Source organism: Seriola dumerili, unplaced genomic scaffold (genome assembly GCF_002260705.1).
Source record: "Seriola dumerili isolate Sdu_G_001 unplaced genomic scaffold, Sdu_1.0 BDQW01000468.1, whole genome shotgun sequence".
In the NCBI taxonomy this organism is placed as follows: domain Eukaryota; kingdom Metazoa; phylum Chordata; class Actinopteri; order Carangiformes; family Carangidae; genus Seriola; species Seriola dumerili.
Window position 1 is genome coordinate 4295642 of NW_019174723.1, and position 27357 is coordinate 4322998.

A 27357-nucleotide genomic window follows, 5' to 3' on the forward strand; every position below is an offset into this window, starting at 1 on the left:
AAATAATGTTTTCAAAACTCTTTTAATCTGATGTTCATGTGCTGTCCATATCAGCAGCACAGCTGGTCTTGCCCTGTAGGTGTGTCGCATCTGTGTTGCTGTCATTTCTCCTCTTCACAGGTCATGCAACAGTTTGTCATCTTGCTTGCACAGAAGAAGAGGGAGAGAAAGATGGATTTAAACACTATATTTTTGACCTGTGTTGACCTTACATGGAGCAGGTTGTGGACACAGAAAACTGAGGAAACTGCATAATATGATGAAATTAAAAAAGAATACCCTGACAAAAAAAAAAAAAAAGGTCAGAAGTTTATGGAGTTTCCCAAGATTGTGTCTGTGCCAGAGAAGTGTTGCTTCAACTGCAGTTTTGAGGCTGGGAGTGTGAGGAGTGAGGAGTGCATTTTATTGAAAGACAGCAGTGTTATATTCCTCCTCATTTCCTGAGACCTTCAAATGCTTCTCGTTATTGTTCCAGATCTAGATGTAGATACAATGATGATAAAGTCTCTTTGGGTCCTAGACTTGGAAATGACTTGACTTCAGGGCAGCGTGCACTGTTACTGAATTCTTTGTACAGTTTACAAAGATAGCAAAAATGATAACTTACCACCTTTATCATACTTATTATATATGATAATTATAAGTTTCAGACATACAGATTCTTCGATTAATAGTTCTTTATGACATCAGTCATAATAATGTTAAAAATGTTTATTAAAGGAATTATTTTCTTCCATACCTATAACTGTTGTTGACTAGCCTGTGCAATAAACTTTAGCTAAGCGTACCTCTTCGTCCCTCCACACGCACGTGCATACTCTCAGATTCCTCCACTGCTGCTCAAAGCAGGAGGTCTGTCGTGCGCATGCGCAGTGGTCACAGAGCCATCCCCACATCCAGGGGTAGACTGGTGTGTGTGATTGCCTTAGCTGCTGCTATTCAACGTGGAGCCATTATCACGACCAAGGGCACCCGGGAGACACTCACCCCGCCGAACCGAGCCTCCAGCGAACCCAGCGGACCCAGCGGAGTAGTCGCAGTAAGTGAACGAGTGAACAGTGGACTAACCGTCCACGGCGTGGTGTGTCGAGACAAAGAGGCTGCGGCTGAATAAAACGGCTCTTTTTTTCGGTCCACATCTCAACTTGCGCTGAATGAACAGTCAAGTTGTAAATTAGCCCGGTCCGCGCCTCCATTATTATTAGCTGTACGTGTGCCCCAGCTTATCCTCTCTGCTTCCGCTGTCGTTAATGTTTCATTTCAATATCACAGAGCGCACATGATTAAAACACCCGGCTTCATAGGGCAGTTTTGAACCGACGTGGTTTCATTCACTGTGGCGTGATGCTGGCGCTATTTTTACATTCACACGTAAAATCGGTGAGGCTGCCCTGTCGCATCTGACCAGCCTGATGCTGTTTGACAGCCCGTCGCTCCGGGCATGGACGGATTGTGACACAATGGGGTCCAGGGCTCCGGCATGTAAGGGTTCCCCAACCGCCCCCCCTACACAGGAGAAAGACACCCAGACTGAAAGAGACACAAAATGACATGTGTAGTTGTTTTGCAGCTGCACCAGGACTCAGTGATGTTATTTTTTTGTGGTTCTTTGTAGTTGTTTTACGTCCCTATATAAAAATACATATATGACCACTTATAGTTATTTTTATGTCTCTTTGTAGCTGTGTAGCATCACTGTGGTCTGGACATTGCATGTTTTTGTAGTCATTTTGCATTTCTGTTTGTTTCATGCCTCCCTGTATTTGTTTTGTGTCACTGTGGCTATTTTGCATCCCTTTGTACTTGTTGTATGTGTCTTTGTAGTTGTTTTGTGTCTTTTTGTGGTCATCTTTTATTAAACGTTCCAACATAAAACGTGAAATCTTGCAACATGCAGTGGCTCTGTCCCAAGGGCCTAAAGAGTAAGGGCAGGGGGCCCCTGGGTATGCCCACTCAGTAATCCATCCATTGCTGCAGGTCACGGAGTGGGGTTGACACACAGAGTAGAGTGGGGGATCTTGAGCCATAGCTGTGATTTCCAGTGGGTGCAGCAGTGCATTTGACCGCGGCCTAATGTGTGATCTATTCTGCACACAGAGCTGAATGAGTTTCACATGGTGGCTCTTTGAGGGCCAGGGCTCAATGGAAAGATCACACGACAGCCACACGTGCTGCCTCCCATGCAATCCCCATTGTCCTAAAACAACCAGAGCTGCTTGTTGTCTATTAATAAGTGTGTAACCAGGGGATATTCTCTTAGTGTGGTGCAGAAAGCGAGTGAATGCTATGTCATTTTCCGTTTGCGGTGGCAGGGTGACCTGTAGAAAGACAAGTATATTACCTGGTGTCATGTTGAAGTTTCCTTTGGTGAGTGCACGAATGTACCAGCTTCAGTGGTGTTGTCCTCTGAAATCTGACCTCTCCAGAGGACTGACAGTTGAATATTTCCCTCTGGGTGTCAGTAAAACATCATTTGTAAAATGCTGGAGCAGATGAATCAATGTGTAAAGTCAATTTCTAGCCCTTAATGATTTATTTATTGTAGGATTTCAGACCTAAGTGTCTCATGTAATGAGATACTGTTTTAAAAGGCTCCCATTTACTTGCTTCTTTATGCTTTAACCACACATTACTGCCCTCTGGTGCTGGCTCATTTGGTTAGTGGTGCTGTTCTGAAACTAACATATCCACTTGCTGTTTCCTTGTGTTTTCATATTCCCGACAAGTTCTGGCAATCAAGGCTGCAGATTCACAAGTACATTGTGCAATCTTCACTGTTACTGTTTACCTAATCTTTATTGTTACGACTTGTCACTGATGAGGATATGCCAGGAAAAGTTCAGACGCTGCACTCTCATTAATGCTGACTTGTTTCTTTCCTTGCCTATTACTATTTGTGTGAGTGTTGGCTGGTATCCATAGCACTAGGCAGTAGTATGACCTGTGCTATCTGGAATTTATGAGCAGAGAATTGTGACCTTATAATTTAAGAAATATATTACGTGGATGTTTGTTTAACATTCATGGTGCATCAGTGAGACGTCGTGTGTGTTGCTTTTCTTTTTTACTGTACGTGTGTGTGACGGGAAACATGGTACTGATTAGGAGGGAATGTCACAAGTAGAATCAGATGCGTGGCGCGCATATGTCTGAATATGTTCATCTCCAGTTCATAGGAAAATGAATTCAAAAGCTAACCAGGCACATTTCACTGTTTGACAGATAACATTGGGTCTGGGGGAATGAGAACAAGCTTTCAAACTATATTCATGGTAGATTGGCTTTAAACACATGTCTATATTGGGGAGGGGCTGGTTTACACTCGAGCAAGGGCTCGGTATCATTCAAACCTTTTCAGTATCAGTACTACTGATATCGATACCTTGACTTGATACCAATTCTTAACAATACTTTTTTCGATACCAATTTTATCGAATTTAGTATAACTAAAAGAAAATTACTACACACATTATGGTACAAATTTTAGTTTTACATACTCTGTACACGCTCATATGTGTTGGTGTAAATAAACAGCCAACCACCAGCGTTATTAGATCTTGGTCCAAGCATGCTTATTGGCTCACTGACGCTGATCAGATTTACTCATTCACTTCCTAGGTAGTGAAACTTGGTATCAACTGACAAGGGATTTTTTTAATCTCGATAGTGTCAAACTGATTCGGTCGGTTCATAACACTATTGAAGTTTGATACCAAGCCATAACTAGAGCTAAAACAGTTAGTCAGTTAAGTGATGAGTTGAGTCGTGAGCAGAAAAGTAATCAACAACAATTTACAATCAAATAAAAGTCATATTTTTTCAGCAGAAATGCAAAATATGCACTGGCTCCAAATGATCCTTTGCTTGTTTCCTTGATGTTCTATCATTGTAAGATGAAAACTTTTGGGTTCTGGATAAAACAGGCTGTTTGAATATGTCAACTCAGGTTTTAGGAAATATTTGTGGCATTTTTCTCTGTTTCATGATATTTTGTTGACCAAACAATTAATGGGACAATGGAGAAAATAATCCTCTGACCAATAGATATTGAAGTGGAATAGATGAAGTGCAATTGACATTTCTCTTCAATCATATTTCCATATTCTATGTTTGCCGTGAGAAACAGATCTTACGTCTGTGTGCAGGCACGCTTGCACAAGCTTTTGGGACAAACAAGTTTGTCACATGGCCACGAGGCATAACTAACATATTAAATCTGTTTCCCTGAGCCTGTTCCTTCGTGTGTGGCCATGTGTGTGTGTTTGTTTGTGTGCATGCACAGGTCACGCACAACTGCACATTTTCGAACAAGCAAGGATTTGGGTGTATGGGCGTACAGTGTTCTCAGGATTACAGACGTGTGGGAGAGAAGGATATACTGTATGGGGACACATCAACGTTAGTTCATGCCTATGAGGTTTAAGTGGTCATTAGTGTTAAGCTGTCAAGTATTACTCAGCCTTTTGGCTGGAGAGAACAAATTTATAATGCAAGAGCCCGGCAGAAGCTGAGAGTTTGCAAAACAGGCATTAAGTAATGTCCTATCATTCATCATGTCTTTTATTACCTGGTGTTTATTAAAGTTTAGTTTTTGTGGTGAAGATATTTCGCAGTCATGATGACTCTAAAAATTACACTCACTCATTCATGGCAGGAAAGAAAAGAACCCTTGCTAACCCCGTCTTCCTTCCTTCCCTCCCCTTCCCTGTTGTCACAAGTTTTCAATGAGCTTCAGTGTCCTGTCTTTTTTGTGCACTATTTGGAAAATTTGGGAAATCCAGCAGGTCAGACAGAGACAGAGCATCTTAATCATAGCTGTGACAGTGTTTCTCCTGGAGATGGACCCTCTAATGGCTGGGTCAGTCAGTTAACAAAGAAAAAGTATTAACCACTCAGTATAAACTTGGCCACATGTGTATTTGTTGTAAAATTTGTAACATTTCCGCTGCTGAAACTATTATTTGTTGTTTAAGTGATTTCAGGTAACTCCAGCCCCTGAACACACTTTGGTAAAGGGAGCGTTTGTTACTGCAGAATGAATGGCCTCATTGATAACTCCTTCAGGAGTTGTCCTGCTTTACTGGTACACACACACACACACACACACACACACACACACACACCTAACTACACTCCAGCAGAGAGCAGTGACACCTCAGGGGACATGGCAGCATAAATCCGTTCCCTCTGGTGAAGCCTGCTTCCCATTAAGAGCCAGCTCCAAACTGGATATCACATTCCTCCTCTGTCTCTTTTCCACTTTAACTGGTCCAGCTGATGTCTGTTCTGGCTGTGTCACATAAAACTCCCAAAAAATGTCTACATCGTGCTGTGCTCCAGGGTGCCTCCAGGTAAATGAGCGCCTACACTGGACATTCTTGAAGCAAAGTAATTTTGCTATGGATGTTAACCTGCCCATTTTCACACAGTACATAATGTTTGCAATGATAAAAGTGACAGATTTATAACTGAAAATTCATAGTAGTGTGTGTTTGAGACCATGGATCCTTGACATCTCACACATGTTGACGAAAACAGGCGTCTCATTTCTTGGTGAATGATTGTATCGGCTGAAATGACAACTTTCCGGATTCAAATAAAATGAGCTTAATGGTTATTTGATAGTGTTTTCAACCAACTCATGAAGCAATTTTGTTGATTTGATTTTATTGTTGAGGACATTTTTGACATATTTGTTGTATGTTTATTTATTTATTATTATTGTTATTATTATTATTTACCACAGGTGGATAGCAGATGTATTATTTGCAAAATAAAAGTATTAATAAAACAGCAACAGAAACACACGACATTAAGACACAGACAAAATAAAAATCAGACTCATTTCATTATGTCATAACCTTGTTTGGGTGCCTACTGCGATATACACTATATCACACAATAATGTGATACGTTACTGTTGTCTTTTTTTCTTAACCTTTCCAAAAACCAAAAACAGATCACCCTCCAAATTCTTTAACTGCCGAGTATCGATCTTCTATGATTACCTAGCTATGTTTGTAAAGCTGTTTGACGAATGGTCAATTAAATTTAGGAACACAGTCAAAATAATAAATAAACACAAAATAAAACTTTTCACATTCTTTGTGTGAAATGCCATGTTGTCTGTTTCTTTGGAAGCATTAGCACATCTTGTCCTGAGAGTGCTGCTAAAATGGGCCTCACTATGGCCTACCTCCCCACCCTGTTCATTCCCCATGAGTTATTGTGAGGGCCATTTTTTTCTGTGTCAGCTTTGTCCTTCAATGACCTTTCTGTTCCCAAGTTCACAGACAGCTCCTGGTCTTAAGTCAGTCCCAGACAAGGTTGCATGTTGGTCAAATAGACCAATGGTTTAAAGCTAGGTATAAGGACATTGCATTCACTTCTGCATCTTGGATGGTTCCCTTGGTGACTGTTGTCCAGTTAAGCTGTGTGTATGAGGTTGTCTAGTTAAAGGAGTTATTTGCCTTTATTTAAGAAGATCTGGTAATTCTGTGAGACATAAAAAGAGATCGCAGTGTCTGTCTGTGTTATAGTGTTTAGGGCAAATTTACAGCCTCCCTACCATTCAGTCACATCCCCTTTGCTAAGTTAAGCTAAGTTCAAATATCAACCACAGTCTTGGCCATCAGTGAAGACACTGGTCGACTGTCAATGCTTTACATGTCAGCCGCTTTTTAAAAAAAACTCTTCACAGCAACAGTTACCAGCCGGTATATAGACAAACCAGAACGTCGGGTTTGTTCCAGATGAAGGAAAACCTAATTCAAAATCCCACTGGCATCTTTAACTACGCTAATAGCTAAAAATCCAGCCTTGGATCAGAGCCTGTCTCAACAGTATGTCGTGACGCTCAGTTCATGTGTTGCAATGAACACAGAGACGAGCTAACAGTGTTGAAGTTTATACACATTGAAGATTACAACTAGAAAAATTGAAAAAATGAAATGAAATGAAAAATTAGAGAGCATTGGTGAGTTTTATGGATGATGAAAGTAATCATTGTCTAACTGTTAAAGTCACAAAGGTCTCAAGTTTCTAACAGCTGCTGTATTGAAGCGGATTTGTCTTAGAATATAGACAGTAACTCCCAGGAACACGCTTCATTTTTTTTAGGAATGAATGAGAGATTGTGTTGAGTTACAGACGGACATCTTGACTTTGGTTCTCTGTAGACTTTAAAATGAGAGCATGTAACTACAGTTTCATGGGTTCTGGACAAATGCAAGATGTAATATCTTGGCATTAACACGGATGAAAACAGCTGCAGCACACTGGTGTGGAAAGTCTGGTGGAAAGATAGAGGGACACTGAAGAAACACTCTGAGCAGTGAGAGGGTGGGGGTGTCAGTAGTCGGGGGGCTGGGGTGGGTGGTGATGTGAGTCTGGGTTTGAAAGCATTTTTTGAATTTGTGAAGAGGGAGTGTGCGAGCTGAAGAGGGGTGTTAAGTTGCTCTCTAAGATAGAATAAGTGTAGATTTGGCACAAAGATTCACTTGGACTTAAGGATAAAGTGATTGGATTTTGGTGGTCAAAGGTCAAGGTTACTGTGACCACCCATCCATCTCAGTCTTGTGAACGCAATATATCAGAAATGTCTGGAGGGAATATCATTACATCTGTCACAAATGTCAACTTGGGCTCAAAGATGAACTGATTAGAATCTTGAAGGTCACAAGCCACATTTTTGGCCGTAACTCAAAAATGAATTTGCTAATTATGACAGATTAACATTAACGCTAATGTCTAATAGGATAAAATAACAAAGTGATGGTATTTTATATCTAAAATGTCAAAGGTCATCTTCACTGTAACATCATAAGGTTCTGCAGAAACACTTTTCCATTATACAACGCTGTAACTCAGGAACAGAACGCGAGACCATATTTCACATTTGGTCCGACACTGAACTGGTGACACTAATCTTGGTTCCCACCTTGAAACCGTGGTGACTGTATAGATCTTTTGTGATGCTGCATTGAAGACTTGTGTGAAGCAGCCATGTTTTAGAATGTGTAGCTCCTTTGCACCAACCTCCGTATTTGAAGCGTCGTCTACTATCATGGCTACAACTTTGTTCTCTGTCAGAATCAGATTTATTGCCAAGCATGTAAACACATACAAGGAATTTTACTACTGTTTTTCGTTTCTCTTAATGAGCTTACACACTCATACCGTAGACGTACAGCAGAAGAACGCCAACAAAGCTTAACAAAGGCAAGGCAAAAACTTTTAATTAGATTCCTTCCAAGTCTTCACTACACATGGTATGAGTGCAGACAGATGTGGATGTAAACTGAAACTTTACTGGTGAGCGGAGGCGTACAACTGCAATGCGGTAATTCTAGTTTCATTCTCGTTGTCACACTTGAATACACCATAATACAATGGACACATTATGATCATTTATGGTTCAGATTTCTCCTCTTAGAAACCTTTAACCGCGTGGTTGCATTGCAGTTATTGTCTTCCTGATCTGGTCCTTGTTCTGGTTCAGCAGGACATTAATGCAACAGTGACTTAAAAAGATACTACATGATTTCCTTATGTCAACTAAAAAAGAGGTCACCTGAATATGCATGATCAGACCGCCAACACCAGCTTCCTTCCTTTCTTCTGGCAGGCAGCACATTGCTTTGGTGCCGTAGCAAAGAGCATGCTTTGTTTGATTTGTGATTTTCCATTCATTAAACTCCAAACGGTAGTGAAGAGTGAAAGTGAAGAGAGGCAATAAAATATGTAAAAACAATAATTGGGAAATAAAACAATATAAATAAAGCATGTATCAAACATTACCAAAGGCCAAGACAAAGCTGCAATTCTTTTTAAGAAGAGATTTAAAGGAAGTTCATGAGTTACACGTCTGATCCAATCACTGATCAGAGAACATCTGCCAACAAAAACAAGTCCCAACACAGTTGTCAGTTGTCAGTTATTACTGGGAAGTGTACATTGGATTAACTCAACTCAACTCAGTACCAGTTCCAAAAGTATATTGTGTGTTTTAAATCTGGGCCTTGTCCCGAGGGCTCCATGTCAAAGCTAAAGGAGGGCTGGCTGCAGCGTTACGCCTATAGTCATCACATTCCCTCCTCAGTACAGGAAGACCATACCGCGAACGACGTCAGCACCTGATGCTTAGCGTACTGCTGGTTCAGTCAGCAGTGATGTGTCGGTTGCCTCTCTGGGATTTGTTTCTGTTGCTAGATGTTCTCTGATCAGAGATTTGATCAGCAGCAGATTAAGTCACATGTTTGTTTTCCCCTTTAACAGCGTAACAGATCAGAGCAGAGCTTCAGTGACAGCCCGAGTAAGAAATGGAAGAGTGTTTGCACAAGCATGTGACAGTATGCATGGCTGTGTGTTAGTGAGGTCAGCAAGGTGTAGGATGGGCTATGTGGTAAACAGCTCTGTGAGCAACATGAGAGGGCCAGCATGAGAGTCTTTGCCAGTCCTACTCTGTGGCCCCTGGATGACCTGTTGCAATACGTAATTTACTCTGTTCTAAGGTCATTATACATTAAATCCCAGGGCCGCAGAGTGTGAGCTACTATGACATTTACTTAGATTTAATGGCCACCCTCCAGAATTTCAAGGATGGTCAGTTGCTCGTCCCGCCTGTAGGATAACATGAAGCTTCTGGACTGGGCTTAGGGTTGAATAACTGTTAGGAGGTTTTGTGACTTGGCTTTCTGACCAAGGGCACTTACATTTTCTGCTGAATACACATGCCACACATTGACCGTCGGAGTTGATTTCCATGGCGATGCTGTGGTGTGAAGGGTCTGAGCTCCCGATTACCCACCAGACGTGAAGACCGGCCAACTCAAAGTATGTTATTTCATGACTGATGGGGTTCACCTGGAGGTTGGTGCTGTGTCTTAGCCAGCTGTTTGGTTGCTAATGTGGATGGGTGGTATCTGATATCATCAGCGCAGACAAGTAAAGAGGAAGTGGAATTGCCTGTATGCTCTGGGTGTGCTGACTGTTTGGTTTCTGACGTCACCCGTCTGTTTGTTGATACTAAGTGCTACACATATTTGCATTCGTTGACTATAGTCAGACGTCACGGTACACAAAATAACTGACAGAGAAAACACCTCTTTGATAGGATGAATGAAAAGAAGGAAGACTTGAGACTTACCTACCCTGGTCCTGTTAATGTTGCCCCTCCGTTCCTGTCAGCCACAGTCTCCCTCCCTCCCAGCATTTATATGGAGCTCCTCTTACCTGTCGTTCCTCGGTCATCCACCGGACGCCCTCAGACTTTCCCAAGTGTCCAAGTCACCTGACCTTCCCGGCCCACTCACGCTCCTGCTAGTATCTAAACCTGCCCGCTTCACCTGTCACCTGCCGGATCGTGTGTTGTTCATGCAGTGGTCTCCTGTTTTTGCTACTGTCACTGCTCCTGCCGGCCTATCTGTGTCTGTATTTAGTTCTCTCTGCCTGAGTTATGATTTTTCACATCATTAAAATCATGATTTAAATGGACTTACCAGAGAAATTTGGTTATATTTTACAATATTCATATTTAGGAGTATAACACTTTTAATAGTTTGTTTTTGCTGTTTAGCTCACTAGAGTAACCCTGTGTGAGTTCTTGTGTTTTCCTGGGTTAAAGCCTCAAATTCTGTTGAATTATATCTTTCTTTTCTGATTTTCCATCAGATTCATGGGATCTGAATCAAACTTTTTGCAGTCATCATGACTCAGTCTGCAGTAATGCATTGTGAGTGTGCCAATTGTGAATTTGTGTGTGTGTGTGTGTGTGTGTGTGTGTGCGTGCGTGTGCACAGAAGTTCAAGTCCAGCTATGTACTAAATCATCAGGTCAAATTATTTTTGTGTAGGTAGAACTGGATGGTGTTGGTCTGAATGCAATGGCTTCTATCTTTAGGAACCACAGCAGGTGCACAGAGCACAGATCTGTTTCAGTGTATGTAGAAATGTAACCCGTCTGCTACGCACATTACATGGCGTGTCACATGTTGGCAGACCAGCAGAGATGTGTTAAGGTTTTATTTCCACCAACTCATCTTCCCCCATGAGCGTCTTGAATTGCTGCTCAAGCAGTGATGTGATAACTCACCACACGTGAGTGACACTGACCACATACCACCACTGACTTACACAAACCTCATGCCAAAGCAACATGTGGGTCGACTGGTATGTCTGGGTATGTCAGTCAAATCAAAAAGCATGTTTCTTAATGAATTCAGCATTCTTATCTACACACTGTTGGCAGATTGTTAAGGTAAACCTGGCTAAAACTAACTACAGGCCTGCAAAAAAAACCCATTATTGCACAGATTGAAAATGTGCTTTCAAAAACTGGTGAAATTTACAATGCCCTTAGAGTCAGGTGGGATTTGTTGAGACGAGCAGAGGAAAGCTAATGACGTCGCTTGACAAACACCAGGCTGCAGTTAGTTATATAATCAGCAGCTGAATACAAGTTTATCCCAAATATGGTCGCATTGAGTTGTTTTGTTTAAATGCAGATATTGTCAATAAAGTTGTTGTACCTGCATCACTGACTGAGCAGTGAGTTATTTTACTGAAGAACATGGAGCTCCTCCAAAATATCCTGCGACTGAATCCACTATATATCACACAGCTTTGTCTGGGAAGAACCCTGATAATGTTTCTCACCAGTTACTTGTTTGTGTTGGCTCTGTTGGTTTATGCTGGGCAGCAGTCACAGCTTCCTTGCTGGGTTAGGGTTAATATAGTTTTAATTCAGTATTGGTGAGTGTTGTATGACTCAACTCAAAAGTCCATATACATGCAGAAAAAAATAAAAGCCGCATAGCACTGGAGAGGAGTGTGGTTATTCTCTGTTTCTGTTAGTGACTCTTTAATATTAAGCAGTAATTTAATTGAGTATTAGTATTAATAAAATGGATATCACTTAATCCAGGTCTAAGTCTAGATGATGATTTTCATAGTGTACAGGAATGAACTGAAACTAAATGAAGGAAGGAAATGCAAAACAACCGTATGATATCGCTGCTTTCATATCATCAGATCCGTCCTGCAACTAGAGACAAATATACTTAAATGTCAGGGGACAAAAGCAGAGCTGCAGGCAGGCAAATTTAAAACGTTCCTTCTGTATGTATCTTCGTGCATACATGTTTCAGACAGGCATGTGTGTTAATCCCTAAAAATGGTTTCAAAACAGGCAGCAGACGGAAGTGAAAGCCATGCAGTTTAAAGTATGTGAAATGAGCATCAGCAGCCCGAGCTGTCTCGGCGCAATGTGACCACAGAGATGAGTTAACCAGTTACTGTAACAGGCTGCTGACGGTGTAATGATTGGTGGAGCATGGTTGTTTACAGCACGATCCAGGCTAAATGCCATGTAGGGCAGCATGACGCCTAGCTGTTCATTAGTTAATACAAGGACATATTGTTTTCCTGTTTCACCCCAGCAAGTTTTTCTTTTCCCTGCAGACATTGATTCAGTAATGTAAAAAGTCCAGTCTTTGGCTCCTTGTTTTTTTGTCACTAACATAGCTTTACTGAGCTTTTCTTCAAATATACAGAAGCATACCCACACAGTACCCACACGCAAAGTCCCAGTGCAGTTTATAGATTTGTAGTCTAGAGCCAATTTAAGGCAAATGGCCCAAACAGTAGCAAAGATGATGTCAGGCCATAAATAGCTCAGTTATTTGTTGCCTAAATTGAAAAGAGGACATTTAGATGGAGGCATTCAATGAAGAAGCGCAGGGTTGTGTTGAGCTGGAAACGTACGTCAGTGATTATTTAATCAAATGCTACAGTGAGTTCAGCGTTAGACAGAAAACAGTTTGGTTACCAGCTGCTTGGAAGAGCACGCTGTGAGGTGAGGTGAGGCCGAGCTGTCAGTCAGGCAGTCGTTGGCCTTCAGGGGCTGTTTGTGTTATTTTTACAATCACTTTGCTCACCGCCATTTATTTTTAGTGAGTTCTGCCACCGACTGAGCAAACTTGATTGATCTTCAACCGAATTTCCTGGTTGCAGTTGGGATAGTGTTTTACATGAGTGTGATTAGATTGCTGAATTCTTCAAGAAGTGGTTCATAAAGCTCCTGTCTAATGTGGGTCAGTACCAGCAATCTGTCACTTTTTATTCGACAGCCCAACATTCATTTGAACTTGGGGGGGGGGGGTTGAACTGTAGTGACCTGTTCAGATTCAAAATGATTTTATAAATCTGGGTGTTGGATTGGGACTGGGACTGTGGCTCAGGAGGAAGAGCCGGTCGTCCACTAATCTGAAAATCGGCAGATCAGTTCTTGGCTCTTGGTCAGTGGCCACTTGGCTTGGTCAAGATGCTGAACCCCGAACTGCCCCGTTATGTACACATCCATACACTGATGTTACTGATTTGTGAGTGTGGTGGAAAAGCTGATGAATGTATGAATGTGTGTGATGAATGGGTGAATGGAACTTGTAAAGCTGCCCATACATTTTAGAAAAGCACCAAATAAGTGCAGTCCATTTACCATTTACAGCGTGTGCAGGTATTTTGTTGTATGAATTGAAAATTCAGCTTCATGTTAGAAATAAACAAATAGCGAGAGCCTCTGCAAACTTCTCTTGTGAGCAGAGTCAAAGCCTGAAGGCTCTTTGATAAATTGCAAGTTTGTTGGTGCTGAATGCACCACAAAAACATTACAAGGGCTTTAAGGAGACTGGGCCTATTACATAATGTTGAGGCCCATCTTGTAAAGCAGTCTAGAGCTAATTACCAACTAATGCATACACAATGCACAGAGTGGGAGAAACATAGGGATCAGGAGGGGAGCGGATCCAGACCTGAGTAGAGCTGCAAGGATTAGTCAGCCTAAAAAAAATGAATAAGCAGCTATATTGATAATTGATAAATGTTTTATGTAGATGAGGATGTTTTGTTAAGAAAATTTTTATTTTATAGGCCAAACCAAAATAAACAATACTGAAAACATTCATCAGTTACAGTCCACCTTGTGCAGTCAGTGCTGTTCTGTTTTAGTGAAGCCAGCACCAACATACAACATTTACTGATGGATATTGATGCAACAGAAGATATTTAGACACGTTACATTAGGAAAAACACAGATGTACATAATAAAGTAAAAAGATGTTTGAATGGCATTTATCTGCTTCAGTTTCAGGGTCCTGGTATTGTGCATGCTGGCTCTGTTCCTACTGGCTGACTTGTATAAAACTGAACCTTCCTTAGTGTTTTTCTGGTGTGACAAGTCAAAATGTCTGCAGTGAAAAAAGGCCAGTTTCAGTACTGATACGGAGACTGCACTTTGATTGACACCATTGAGTAAAACGCATATTTAACTATGGGAAGTTAAGTTTTCCCACTGTGCTCAGTGTTTTTGTCTGTTTCTGCACCTACAACAGTTAAACTTAAGATCTCACACCAAAGTTCTCATGGTCTAACGCTTGTGTTTGGGTCTGTAAGGTAAACATGTCTACTCCTTGTCCACTGCTGGTATGTTGGCGTGCAGCCCGGAACAGATGCTCTTTCACACCATGACAGGACCTGGTGTTGCCATTTAAGAAATGATCACAAACATAAATATTTAGTTTCCTTCTTCCATATTTTTCTGTGTCAGTCTCAGTAGATAAAATGCCTGCCCGCCATCTATGTTGATTTTAATCATCTCTCTGCTCTGTTCCCCCGCAGGTATTCAGTCCTGATCCCAGTTCAGCTGGTCCAGCCCTCTCCAGTCCTCTGAAGCTCAGCTGTCGTCCAGCAGAGGCATTCGACTTCTTCTTCTTCTTCTTCTTCTTCTTCTTCTTCTTCTTCTTCTTCTTCTTCCTCCTTGCGAGCAAACATGCCTCCAACGGTGGGTGGGCCAGTAGGGTACACTCCTCCTGAAGGTGGCTGGGGCTGGGCTGTGGTGGTGGGAGCCTTCATCTCCATTGGCTTCTCCTATGCCTTCCCCAAATCCATCACAGTGTTCTTCAAAGAGATAGAGGTCATCTTCAATGCCACGCCCAGTCAGGTGTCCTGGATCTCCTCCATCATGCTGGCTGTCATGTACGCTGGAGGTGAGTGGCGTGTGTGTGTGTGTAATTTAATTCATTTTTTGTGTAGTGCTACAGAAAACATTTGTCTGTTGTGTCACTGTTCATTTATTCATATTCCTCCATTTTTTGGGAGATTCAGCAGGTAGATATTTTGCTTTAGAGCAACATAAACCAGTGTTGTTTTTTTTATCAGTCTCCATGATGCACAGAGTTGTGTGTCCTCCTCTCTTGGTCGATAAATCGTGCAGACACTGGCACACAGGGAGCATATTTAACAGACAACAGTTGATTAGCTACAGCTGAGTAAACTTTGCCAGTCATTAAAAAATCAATGGTAGCCACTTAAACCTTCCACTTCCTGCAGCTCATTATAACACTGTTAGTTATGTAAGTAATAATTGAGATCGCTGCTCTTTCAAATCTGCAGCATCACATCCAACCAGAGGCTGATGAAAGTGAAAGAAAGCTTAAAGATTTGTTATATTACAGGAGTAAACTGGCACTTAACCTGAGCTGTGTGACATTATGCACGTACAGGGAAAACAAAACAAAAAAAAAACAAGAGCTGGATTCATTCATTGTAGGTTTTGAAGCCAGTTTTGCTCTGAGCTGTTACACAAACACGCACATGTAGGTGGTGTGTGTTGTCTGTACACTGGGTGTTTCTGGCCAATAAACAGTGACTGCAAAAACACACACATTAGGTCAACACTGAAGCGTTTAATTTAACCTCAAGTCTTTTTCATGTTTTATTGTTTTATAAAATCTGACTGACACTTGACATTCGTGCACTTTTAGTCACTGGTTGACTGAAAAAACACTCTTTAATGTAAAAGTGAAGACGAATCTTTGCAAACAGAGACCTTAATTCAATATTTGATGGCGGCACCTCTGACAACATTTACATCCTTGACTCTATTACCAAGAGGTTTACACTGATGAGCTGAAACATTAGGACCGATCCTGCGTAGTATACTGTTGGTTCTTCTCGTGCCACGTAAACTGCTCCAACCTGCTGTGACCAGACCTCGGAGGGGTGCCCTGTGGTGTCTGGCATGAAGACGTTAGCAGCAGAGCCGTTACATCCTGTTCAAGTTGTAAGGTGGAGCTACTCCCACCCAGTCATGTGGCCATAATAACTTGGCCTTTGTCAAAGTCTCTGCGGTCTTTACACCTGACCATCTCTCCAGCGTCTAACATGTTGGCTCCATGAACCAGTACAAGATAATCAATTAAAGTAATTTGCTTCATCTGTGAGGGGTCATAATGTTTTGGCACATAGAAGTACTGTATATTGGCTTTAGGGCTGCGGCTAACAGCTCCTGGAGAATAGTTTTATGTAATAATTGTGACACCAAAACAAACTCAGAGGCCATACAGCTTGTAGCATAACAATAAAAGCAGGAGGGAAAAGTTGAGGCAGAATTATACATTTTATACGTTGTAAAAGGATGGAGTGTAACACAGTGGGTTGTAAACTCTGCAGACTAAGCTGTTTAAATCCTTTCTCTTACTGGTGTTCAGGCCTGGTTGTAGTGTTTCCTTCCCCTGTTAGTTAGTAAGTGAAACACAGTTGCCAGACGAGGATTTGTTGATATTTACGTCTGCGTAACTCGTACTATTTTAAGACTGCTCTTTTTGTCAGGGCTTGAGCATGACTTTTCTTTGGGAGGTTCTATCCTCCTCGTTTTTCCCCCTTCACTGAGGCAAAACAAAAGCAAACCAGAAAAAAAACCCCCCCTTTTTTTTTTTTTTTTTTTTTTTTCCTCGCTCCTTACACTCTTATGCTCTCCTCTCCTCCACTATCAGTCCCACATCTCTTCCATTCATTCAGTGCTTTCTCACAGCTCAGAAAAGACTCTGGGCCGGAGACAATATGGGAAATGGATACTTTGGAGAGCTTGCAAGAGAGATATGAAAACAAGAAGATATTTGTTCTGCTGTAATCTGACTAAAGCTGCTGGAGAAAAATGGCAGAGAGCACACATTGAATTAATGACTTAATTGCAGGGTTTACAGTTTGCTTTAGCAGAAGGTGTGGAAACACAATTAAAACAAAATACAAAGGAGAAAAAAAACTGAACCTGCAGTTACTTTATGATGAGCTTCTGGTGTGTTTTGGTTCCTCATGGCAAATGTTATGTTACCGCTTTGGTTGTAACATCTCTGTTTTTGAAATTTGTTTTTTCTTGCAAAACTGTAATTGCTCTCTATTTCCTCATTTTCCCTATAACATCTCTGTCTTATGTACATTATATTAGTGTAATTAGAAACCCTAAAGAGATGAGTTTAGTAAGTTTACTTTGCTTAAAATAATATTTTTTAAGCAAAACCACCGACCATTCTCTGGTTGCATCTTCTCTAATGATGGGATTGTAAACTGAACGTCTTTGGGCTGTTGGTTGGACAAAACGAGTCCACCATGGCCTCTTTTCCTCAGTTTTATGACATTGGGTAGACTAAATGATTAATCAAGAAAATGATCTGTAGATTCATCAATAATTAGCATGATTATTGAAATGCCATTAGAGCCATGAATACCAAATTTCATTACAAGCCATAATATAGCTGTGAAGATATTTCATTAAAAACCACCAAATGTGAACCTGTAGGTGGCGCTAGCGGAAACGTCAGCGCCATGAAGCGGCCATGAACGTATGTACGAAATTTCATGTCAATCTTTCCAGTGGTTTTTGAGATATTCCAGTGTGGGCCAGAGAGGGGAGTCTGCAATGCTGCTTTCACTGAACAACTAGCTGCACGAATGTGAGGCACATTGCATGATTTCAAAACCAGTTGCACGTAATGACCCCTTTTAATTAGCACTGCTGCAACAAAGACTTTTCCATTTACATGTTAAGGCAGGAAGAAAGAGGGAGAGACTGATCCAGTTTCAGGTTAGGTCAGGGTAGGTTTCAGTTCAGGTTTCTCTTTCTATCTCAAGACACAAAGCAAGTTCTCTCCTCACTCTCTCTGCCCCGGTGTGTTTACCAAGCCGACCCCGCTCATTTAGACGCCATCATCTCGTTTTGTCTCTGTTGTGTCTGTGTCCTCAGTTTAACTCTCCGTCTCTAGAAATGGTTTCTCTTCCTTCCACTTACTCATTCATCCTCTTCAAAGCTGTGCGCCAGCCCGGAGTCGTATTCAGTCGGTTTAGGCATTTAGTAGAGAGGGAACTGCCGGGGGAGGAACAGGGTGGAGGAGTGGAGAGAAGTTGCATAACAGGAGCCAGATGTTGAAGTAGTTTCTTTTTTTATTTTCCTCTTGCTTCACAAGTCATTCTTAACAAGCATTATGGCTGCTCGCACTGTAGGACGAGGAAAGTTGTCAGACTTATTAAAGGAACCTGGGCATCAATTATCGTATTACTCACTCGCTGGTTACACACGGGGCAAAGCACGTACACACACAGACTAAAAAAAAACCAAAAAAAAAAACCACATTCATCGTGGTTGGATTACAGCTTACTAATAGTGTGAACCAGTTCATGCACATGATGGTCTGCACGTAGGTAAAGGAGGAAGAAGATGAGAGAAGAGAGTCCAGCTTTTACAGGAACCATTAAAATGAGCTGATTGAGGATTTTTTTTTTTTTTTGAAACATGAAACACACAGAAGATAAAGGAGGAGTGTTGATTTTAGCTGTCAATGTGCAATGGCAAGAAAAAGTATGTGGTCCCTCTGGAATCACCTGGTTTTCTGCATTGATTGGTCATAAAATACGATCTGATCATCATCTAAGTCACAAGTACAGACAAGCACAGTGTGTTCAAGCTAATATCACACAAACATTTATAATCTGTAGTGTCTTCATTGAACAGCCATCACAGTGCTGATGGAAAAAGTAAAGTGAACCTTTGGATTTAAAATCCTTTGGCAGCAAAAACCTCAAACCAGCTCTTCCAGTAGCTGCTGGTCAGACCTGCACTCTGTTCAGGAGGAAGTTTGGACCGTTCTTCCCTTTAGAGCTGCTTCAGCTCAGACATATTCTCAATATGTCTGGTGTGAGCGTTTCTCATCAGGTCATTCCACAGCATCTCCACTGGCTTAAGGTGGATTTTCTCCGTCTGAAGTCATTCTGTAGTACATTTACTCTGATGTTTAGGGTTATTGTCCTTCTGCATCACCCAGCTTCTCCTGAGCTTCAGCAGGTGAAGCCGACCTGACATTATCCCGTAAGAGACCTTGTTAAACTTGGGAATATATTTTCCTCTGAATGATGAGAAGCTGTCCAGGCCCAGAGGCAGCAAAGCCCCAAATCATGATGCTCCCTCTACTGTGCTTCATCTTTGGGATGATGTTTTCCTGTTGATTTGCAGTGGCCTTCTTACACCATACATAGGGCCCTTTCAGCTTAATACAAATCAGCAGGTCTTCTGAAATCGACTTTGGAGGCATGATTCACATCAGCGGATGTTTCTCAAGCTAAAAATGTTCAAGTGTTTTTTTTTTTTTTTTTCATTTTTATCAGTCAGAGCAGCTCTAACCCAAACCTCCATTCTGGTTCCATCCCTGACTCCAGTTAGTTTCTGTTAAAGCCATTAGCCGAGGGGTTCACATACTGTTTCCAGCCCACACTGTGAATGTTTGAATAATGTTTTCAATATGGACAAGAACAATACAATGATGTGTGTTAATCGTTAAAATAGATCGGAGCAGATCCGGTTATATGGGCAGATCCAGGAATTTTTCTTTCCTAAACATTGCAAGATAGGGCGTTTTCCCACATTTTTGTCAATTTCTCAGAAAGTAATGTGTTTATCTTGATGTAAAAAAACAAAACAAAAAACAGACATATTAATGGTGTTGAGATCTATGTCTTAGCACAGTTTGGTGCAGATCCAGATAATAATCTGGTTTTCACAGACGTGTAGGATTGTTTGGCCTTGGCAAAGGTAAATGCTCTACTGAGTACCATTCTAGTTTAAGGTATGTTACCCAACAGAAGAGTGAATTGTGTAAAACAGACATTCGGTAATGGTCTTTTAACATTCCCCATGTCTTTTATGTCTTGGTTTGCATTAGTTTAGTTTTTGGGATGAAGATATTTCAAAGAGTCATGATGACTTGGTGAAAATGACACTCACTCATTCATGGAAGGAAAGAAAAGAACCCTTGCTAACCCCGTCTTCCTTCCTTCCCTCCCTTCCCTGTTGTCACAAGATTTCAGTAAGCTTCAGTATCCTGTCTTTCTTGTGCGCTATTTGGAAAATTTGGGAAATCCAGCAGTTCAGACAGACAAAAACGAAGCATATTAGGTCATAGCTGTGACAGTGTTTCTCCTGGAGTTTCACCCTCCAATGGCTGGGTCAGTCAGTTATCCCAGAAAAAGTATAAACATTCAGTATATAACATTTCGGCTGCTCAAACTATTATCTGTTGTTTAAGGGATTTTTGGTGGTTGTGCTGATTGAACTTGGTGAGTTGTAGCTGCAAAGTCGGGAGCCACGTTTACACGCAAGAATAGGAGCTCAACGATGACGATATATGATGAACAAAATACACACCACTTTCTACCATTTTTGTCAAGTACCAGCGCTGTGGCTCTGCTGCCTTTTCAACCGAAGCGTCTTTCTCAAGGGAACTCTCTGAATTGCCAGGATGCTCTAGTTTGGGAAAGATAAACAGAGGGCTCCTCCACAGCTCAGTAGCTAAGTGTTCAAAGTTGCTTCAGTAGGAAAAGCAGTAAACCAGTAATGATGCCAAGCGTCTGACGCAAGCTCATCGTCTCAAAAGTCTTCTTGTAGTGGAGCAGGATTTGGTGTTTTAATATATTCTTTGAGGTAGCTCCTCACTGTTGAGCAGATAAACAGGATGCTGTATCTTATTGTTTTATTTCGCACTAATGTCAATACTTTTTGGGAGCTGTCAAATGGACATTTTGTTACATTTGGAAGGAAATGAACACGGGTGTATTTTAATTGCAGTGAGTCAAGGTGCTTCACAGTTGCACATATGATACAAAACCATGAACTACAACAAAAATAACAGCATACATGCTCCTCTGAAAAAGCCCTAAAAACTTTCCTGAGCGGTTCATAGATTTCTATGTCTGTGCCCACACCCTTGGCAGAGTCGTACCTTTGCCCATTTTCCAGGGTGGGAAATTTTCTATGAGCTTGACGACATTGACACAAAATATAGATCTTTATCCTCCATGAAGAACTTGGTTCCACTTTTGGTTCCTTGGCCAGAGTTCTTTCAGTAAAAAACTGATGACATCATACAAGCTCTACTTTGTTCGTTTTCTCGAGGAAATCCAGACAGCTTGTTTCAGTGACCTGGAATGGAAAAGTAACAACAACAAAAAAAAAAAAAAGAAATTCAGATTCAGCAATACTATAACATATAACTCGGTTAAGCAGTCTGGGAACAGCTGAACAAGAGGATTACGAAACAGAATTGGCCCGTCATCTGTGCCTAATCCTCATGGCTTTTGAGGTGTGGTGGAATTACAAACACAAACATGTTCCTTAATTTTTTTTGTTGCTCTGATTTCAGGCGCCTATGTTAGAAAAAAAAAAGGGCGCTCGGTCACTTCACATAGCAACGGTCACAGCCTCGCTGAGGAGGAGCGTCGATGACTAACTTCTCTCTGACTTTTCTTGTGATCTGTGGGTTTTCTCTTCTCTTCTCGAGTGTAGGAGTGAAACAGAGCCTGTGTGTGAAGAAAGACAGATGTACGTGTTTGTGAGAGAGAGTTTGTGCGTGAGCGTGGACCGGCCTGTCTTAATGCAATAAGTGTTTGGGGTTATGGGATATTGATGTGATTGAGCGTGGTCTGGAGATGGGAGAGTTTAGATTTATGCCAGTCTGAGCCAATGAATGAAAAAACTGAATTACATTAGATTAGTGTCAAAGTTGGCTTCCCAGTGTACAATTCAAATGCATACAGTACACTTTATTGCACACCTACACAGTTTAACACAATCCAACTGTCCAACAACTGGTCTGCCATAAAGTCTATTTATGACGCCAGTAATGTAATAAAGATGTTAATTATGCTTTAGCATTGAGGTCATGGTTGTGGTGTTGAACTGAGCTGCACTATGTTCAGAGGTGTTTCTTATATCCTGACCTCTCATGTATGTAGACATGAGAGATATGAAGAAAAAATGAGGAACACCTCTCAGTATATTCCAATCCAGTACAACACCACCATTTAACGAATTAGCACGTTTCTGACGACTAAAAACTGAACATTACAAACTTCTTTGTAGAGGGCTGGAGACAGGACAGGTTAGCTTAGCATTAAGACTGGAAACAAGTAGAAACAGCTAGCCTTGTTCTGCGCAAAGGTAAAAAACAATTCCAACTGCCAGCAAATCTAAAGCTCACTGATTAATTTCGTTGCTCTAAAATCATCAAGATGTGGTTTTGCAGGAGGTCATGTGCCGGGCTATTTCTTAGCTGGGAGCAGTTACTTGAAGAAAAATAGTTTGGCGTGGCACACCACCATAACTTATAGCAGCGGTTCCCAACTTTTTCCAACTAAAATAATGGGTCCTTTTGACTCTCTTTCCTTTTAATTCTTCCTGTTGCTAACCAGCTCTCCATTTTCATACTCCAGTTTTTGCCATGGATGTAATCTTTTAGCGCGCAATCAGACAAACAAGTATACAATGTGGTCCAGCCAGTGACAATGTAAAAGTTCCTATCATTGGTTTATCACAGTGATAGGACATCTTTTCACCAAAATTACACTGTTTTATCGGCCCACTTGCAATACTATCGTGACCCACAAGTGGGGCCGGCCCATAGGTTGGGAACCCCTGGTTTAGGGGGTTTTGATATCAACCATGAAGCAGAGTATCCCCAGTGTGAGTCCAGCCAGCGACCTTTGTTGCATCTCTCTCCGTCATTTCCTGTTGTCTCTTTATTGTTTATAATAAAGGCTTAACATGCTCAAAAAATACTTCACAACAGACAAACAAAAAAAAATATTATTCAACTATTCTCATTTTTACACTTTGATTTTTGTAAAGCTTAAACAAATGTTTATTAAAGGGCTTACAAGGAACTAGTCGGCGGATTTTGTGACCTTTCGACAGGACCAGGCTATCTGTTGAGTCTTTATGCTAAGTTAAGCTAACCCTCTTCTGGCTCCAGCCTTACATTCACCATATTGATACGAGTGATATTGATCTTCTCATCAAACCAAGTGGAGGACGTCGGTCTGCGGGCGATGTGACCGGTCGAGAAATGTGATGCATTCTCAGGAACTGTTGGGGCAAATCCAATCAGCTGTTTCTCCTGTCCCTCTTCTGTTTTGTTTCTAGTCGCGCTGACTGATCAGCACCAGCTGCTGCTCTCCCTCATACACTTCACATGGCCACTGACGCTGAACACGAGCGTTTGTTCTGTAACAAATGTTTTCTAGAATAAAACCTGGAACACTGTAAGAAGCAAAAGTATGAATGCTAGAATTAGACAAAGGAGTAGCTCGTCACAGCTGGGTTCACTCCCAACATGCGCTCGCTCACTTGTGGATGCTCTGCCAGTGTAAAGCTGAGGACAGTGTTGTTCTTTCTTTCACCGAGAGAAAGAGAGCAAAATGATGGAGGGAGGGGGGTTGAATGAATCGTTTATATAATATCTCTGAGAACACTGCTCACTGCTCTCTTTGTGTTTTGCCAGACAGCAAGAAAGACTGTCACTTCTGATTTGTTTATATGTGCGTGAGTGTTGAGGGGATGCACATTCACTCCTGTCTTTGTGCAGGTTCAGTTTTCCTTTACAGTGAAGCTGCAATGAGAAGAAATGTGGCAGTCTGGTGCGTTGCAGTGCGTCTTTGCCTCCTCTATCACCTGTTTGACTCCGACGTAGAAACCCACCACCCCGAAAGTGGCAAGCCGCCAACAAGGGCTCCGTGCCAGCCAGTCAGACTCTCAGTGACAGACAACACAGAAACGAGGTGTCCGAGAGAGGTATTTAGCGATTGCGTGAGTGAATGCTCGTGTGTCCTGAGCGCCCCCGGCCTTTGTGGTCAGCTGCCAAGTTTTCAAGGGCAAAGACGCCATAGTCTGTGTGAGGGGCACGGGCTGGTTGTGAGGACATGGAGGCCGAATCCGAGAACCCTGGCAGTGACTCTAGAATAAGTGTGTCCTCTGAGATCAGTCATAGTGTCGAATTTTTGTTATTTTTTGTGTTCCCCTCTCTGTCTGCAATCTTAGTTTTCCCAGCTTCTGTCAAACATAATTAGGGCCGCAATTAACAATCATTTTCATTATCGATTGATCTGCTGACTATCTATCTTTTTGATTAATTGTGTTTATGCTGATGGTTGCCAAAAATAGCCTGTTCAGTATAACGCAGTACAGTTCAACGGAATCACAAACGGCGGCCTCCAAAACTCAGTGTAGCATTTACCTTGCAGAGATCTTTAGCGTCTCGACTGAGGCAGAGAGAATAGGTGATCAACAAGAGAAGACACTTGGAGTAAGTCTTGAAAGTGTGTTGTACAACAGTTGAACACAGAGCTGCTGTATAGATTCTTCAGGCCTTTACTTTGTATTCACATCCAGCAGAGCCAGCGTCAGCCTGGATCCATGTGAAGGCCCATTCATAGTGAGGCTGGCACGCAAGCTGAGAGTGGACGTCGTCACTCCTCCTCTCCTCTCCTCTCCTCTCCTCCTCTCTCCTCTCCTCCTCTATCCTCTCCTCCTCTATGCTCTTCTCCACTCTTCTCGCCTCTCCTCTCCTCCCTCTTCTTGTCTCACACTTCTCGTCTCTTCTTATCTCTTGGTGTGCATCACTTAACAGTAAAAGTATGTGCTGTACCTCGCACTGACTGCCTCCCTCCTCCTCACTCACATAGTCTCCCGTCTTCCCTCCCTCCTCTCTCTCTGTAACCTCCATGCATCGGATGCTGTTACACAATCAGTAGCTGTCCCGCTTTTATTTTTGCCGTCACAGCACCACCTGATGGTGAACAGTCAAAATGGTGAGCTGATGTAACAACATCGTATTTGCAGTAATAACAGGACCAGTACAGCTTAATGTATTATATCTGCACATAAAATGTTCAGATATATATATATATATATATATATAGTGATACAACTAATTTTCATTTGTTTTTTTATTTTTTAAATTATTAATTGTCAGAATAGTTGCCACTTAATTTTCTCTCGATCGACTAGTTCATTTTTCATCTAGTTGTTACAGCTCCTTATGTACAATGATTACACATTTTTTATCCTATTTATTGATTACCCGAAATAATCAGGAACTCTTTTGATGATTGATTAATCGTTTATTAATTTTTAAAGTGAAATCCCCTGGTTATTGCTTCTAAAATAGAAGGATTTCATGCGTTTATATCATGACAGCAAACCTTTCACTATTTTGTACACGTTGCAGTGAGACTCAACACTGCCGTCATACTTAGTTCCTAAACCTAATTCATCAGTCCTCCGTCTTGCCCCTCTCTTCATTCTCTCCAGGTCCAATCAGCAGTATCCTTGTGAACAAATATGGCAGTCGGCCAATCATTATACTCGGTGGCTGTCTGGCAGGGTCGGGTCTGGTCGCGGCCTCCTTCTGCAACACTGTGGAGCAGCTCTACTTCTTCATAGGAGTAGTGGGAGGTCAGTATTTGACCCACTTCCAACATTAATGTTCCCTTTGAAGTTGATGTCGCGTGATATTTCTGTATGTTCTTTTGTTTGTGTGATTTCACTGATTTCACCAAACAGAGTCCTGCTGAAGCAGATTGAGTTCTTGAGTGTTAAATTCATAACAAATAAAACATAAATATGTTTTAATTGATTGCTGTTAATCATTTAATCATGAATATTTAATGTCATAGAAAAATACTTGAGCAAAGTTTTCTTTAATGTAATGTAACATAGGAACCAGTACTTGCTCCTTTCAAAGACTCAGTTCATCATCACTTTTTTCTCTCCCTCCAGGTTTGGGACTGGCGTTCAACTTGAATCCAGCCCTCACTATGATCGGTAAATACTTTTACAAGCGCCGGCCCATCGCCAACGGGATCGCTATGGCCGGCAGCCCCGTGTTCCTGTCCACCCTGGCTCCTCTCAACTCCTGGCTCTATGATGAGTTTGGGTGGAGAGGCAGCTTCCTCATCCTGGGCGGACTTCTGCTGAACTGCTGCGTGGCCGGTTCCCTCATGCGCCCCATCGGCCCCAAACCTCAGCCGGCAAAGCCTGACTCGGAAGCAGGTGAGGGCAAGGCGGTGGATTCAGTGCAGCCGCAGCCCAAGAAGACAGTCCTGCAGACCATCAACTCCTTCATCGACCTGACGCTGTTCAAACACCGCGGCTTCCTGCTGTACCTGATGGGCAACAGTGTCATGTTCTTCGGCCTCTTCGCTCCGCTTGTCTTCCTCTCTAATTTTGCCAAGAATAAAGATATCAGCAAGGAGAAGGCGGCTTTCCTGCTGTCAGTGCTGGCATTCGTTGACATGTTTGCTCGGCCCTCCATGGGCCTGCTGGCTAACACCAGGTGGGTCCGGCCTAGGGTGCAGTACTTCTTTGCTGCTGCTGTCCTTTACAACGGAGTGTGTCACGTGCTGGCGCCGCTGTCGGTGGACTACACTGGATTTGTAGTGTACGCCATCTTCTTTGGTTTTGCATTTGGCTGGCTGAGTGCCGTGTTGTTCGAGACACTGATGGACCTGGTGGGAGCTCAGAGGTTTTCTTCAGCCGTGGGTCTAGTCACTATAGTGGAGTGTGGACCAGTGCTGCTCGGCCCACCGCTAACAGGTAAGACCAGCATGCCTCGGGGGGGGGGGGGGGGGTTGTTCGGGGGAGAGGAGTAAGGTAATTAACTCTCCTGCTCTCTTCATTTGCTGCAACAAATGTTGAATCTGAGTCTCTCTTCTCCACCTCCAGGTACTTTCTATAACTACTACAACCACTATAGCTACACCTACATCACCTGTGGCATCATCCTCATGGTTGCAAGTGTGTTCCTCTTCGTGGGAATGGGCATCAACTACCACCTGCTGGAGCGAGAGAGGAAAGAGGAGGAGAGAAGAGAAAGAGAGGAGCCCAAGGAGGAGCGCACCGCCATGTTGGCGCCCCCCTCTCCGTCTAAATCGGACGAGGAGGCGAACGAGGAGAACAGTGTACCGGCCGCTGTCACACTGGATGACGTCGCCAAGATGGATGAGGACACGGTGTAGGAAAAAAAAAAAAACAGACTTGAGAAGGATGCACACACGGCATCGCACACTTTGCAGAAACACACACGAAAGTTGCAGTTACTCAGTGCAAACCACACACTGTCTTTATAGAGTGATAATACCCTTGTACACAACCCTGAAGCCATAGAAACAATTATTTTTATCATTCAAAACTGAGACCTGTTGC

General features: G+C 42.2%; 1 protein-coding gene and 1 long non-coding RNA gene across 2 annotated transcripts; one reads left to right on the plus strand and one right to left on the minus strand.

The window, feature by feature from the left end:
* Window positions 1-3: 3 nt before the first annotated feature.
* On the minus strand, window positions 4-10172 carry LOC111234996. Its single transcript, XR_002665664.1, has 3 exons — window positions 10148-10172; window positions 2342-2451; window positions 4-140 (listed from the first exon to the last, which is right to left on the minus strand). It is a non-coding gene; the product is annotated as an uncharacterized LOC111234996 (long non-coding RNA).
* Window positions 842-27184, plus strand: LOC111234958 (monocarboxylate transporter 1-like). The gene is made up of 5 exons (XM_022763211.1): window positions 842-1039; window positions 14673-15040; window positions 25465-25608; window positions 25933-26748; window positions 26878-27184. The coding sequence occupies exons 2-5, from the start codon at window positions 14824-14826 to the stop codon at window positions 27168-27170; spliced, it is 1470 nt and encodes a 489-aa protein (XP_022618932.1). The 5' UTR covers window positions 842-1039; window positions 14673-14823; the 3' UTR covers window positions 27171-27184.
* Window positions 27185-27357: the final 173 nt, after the last annotated feature.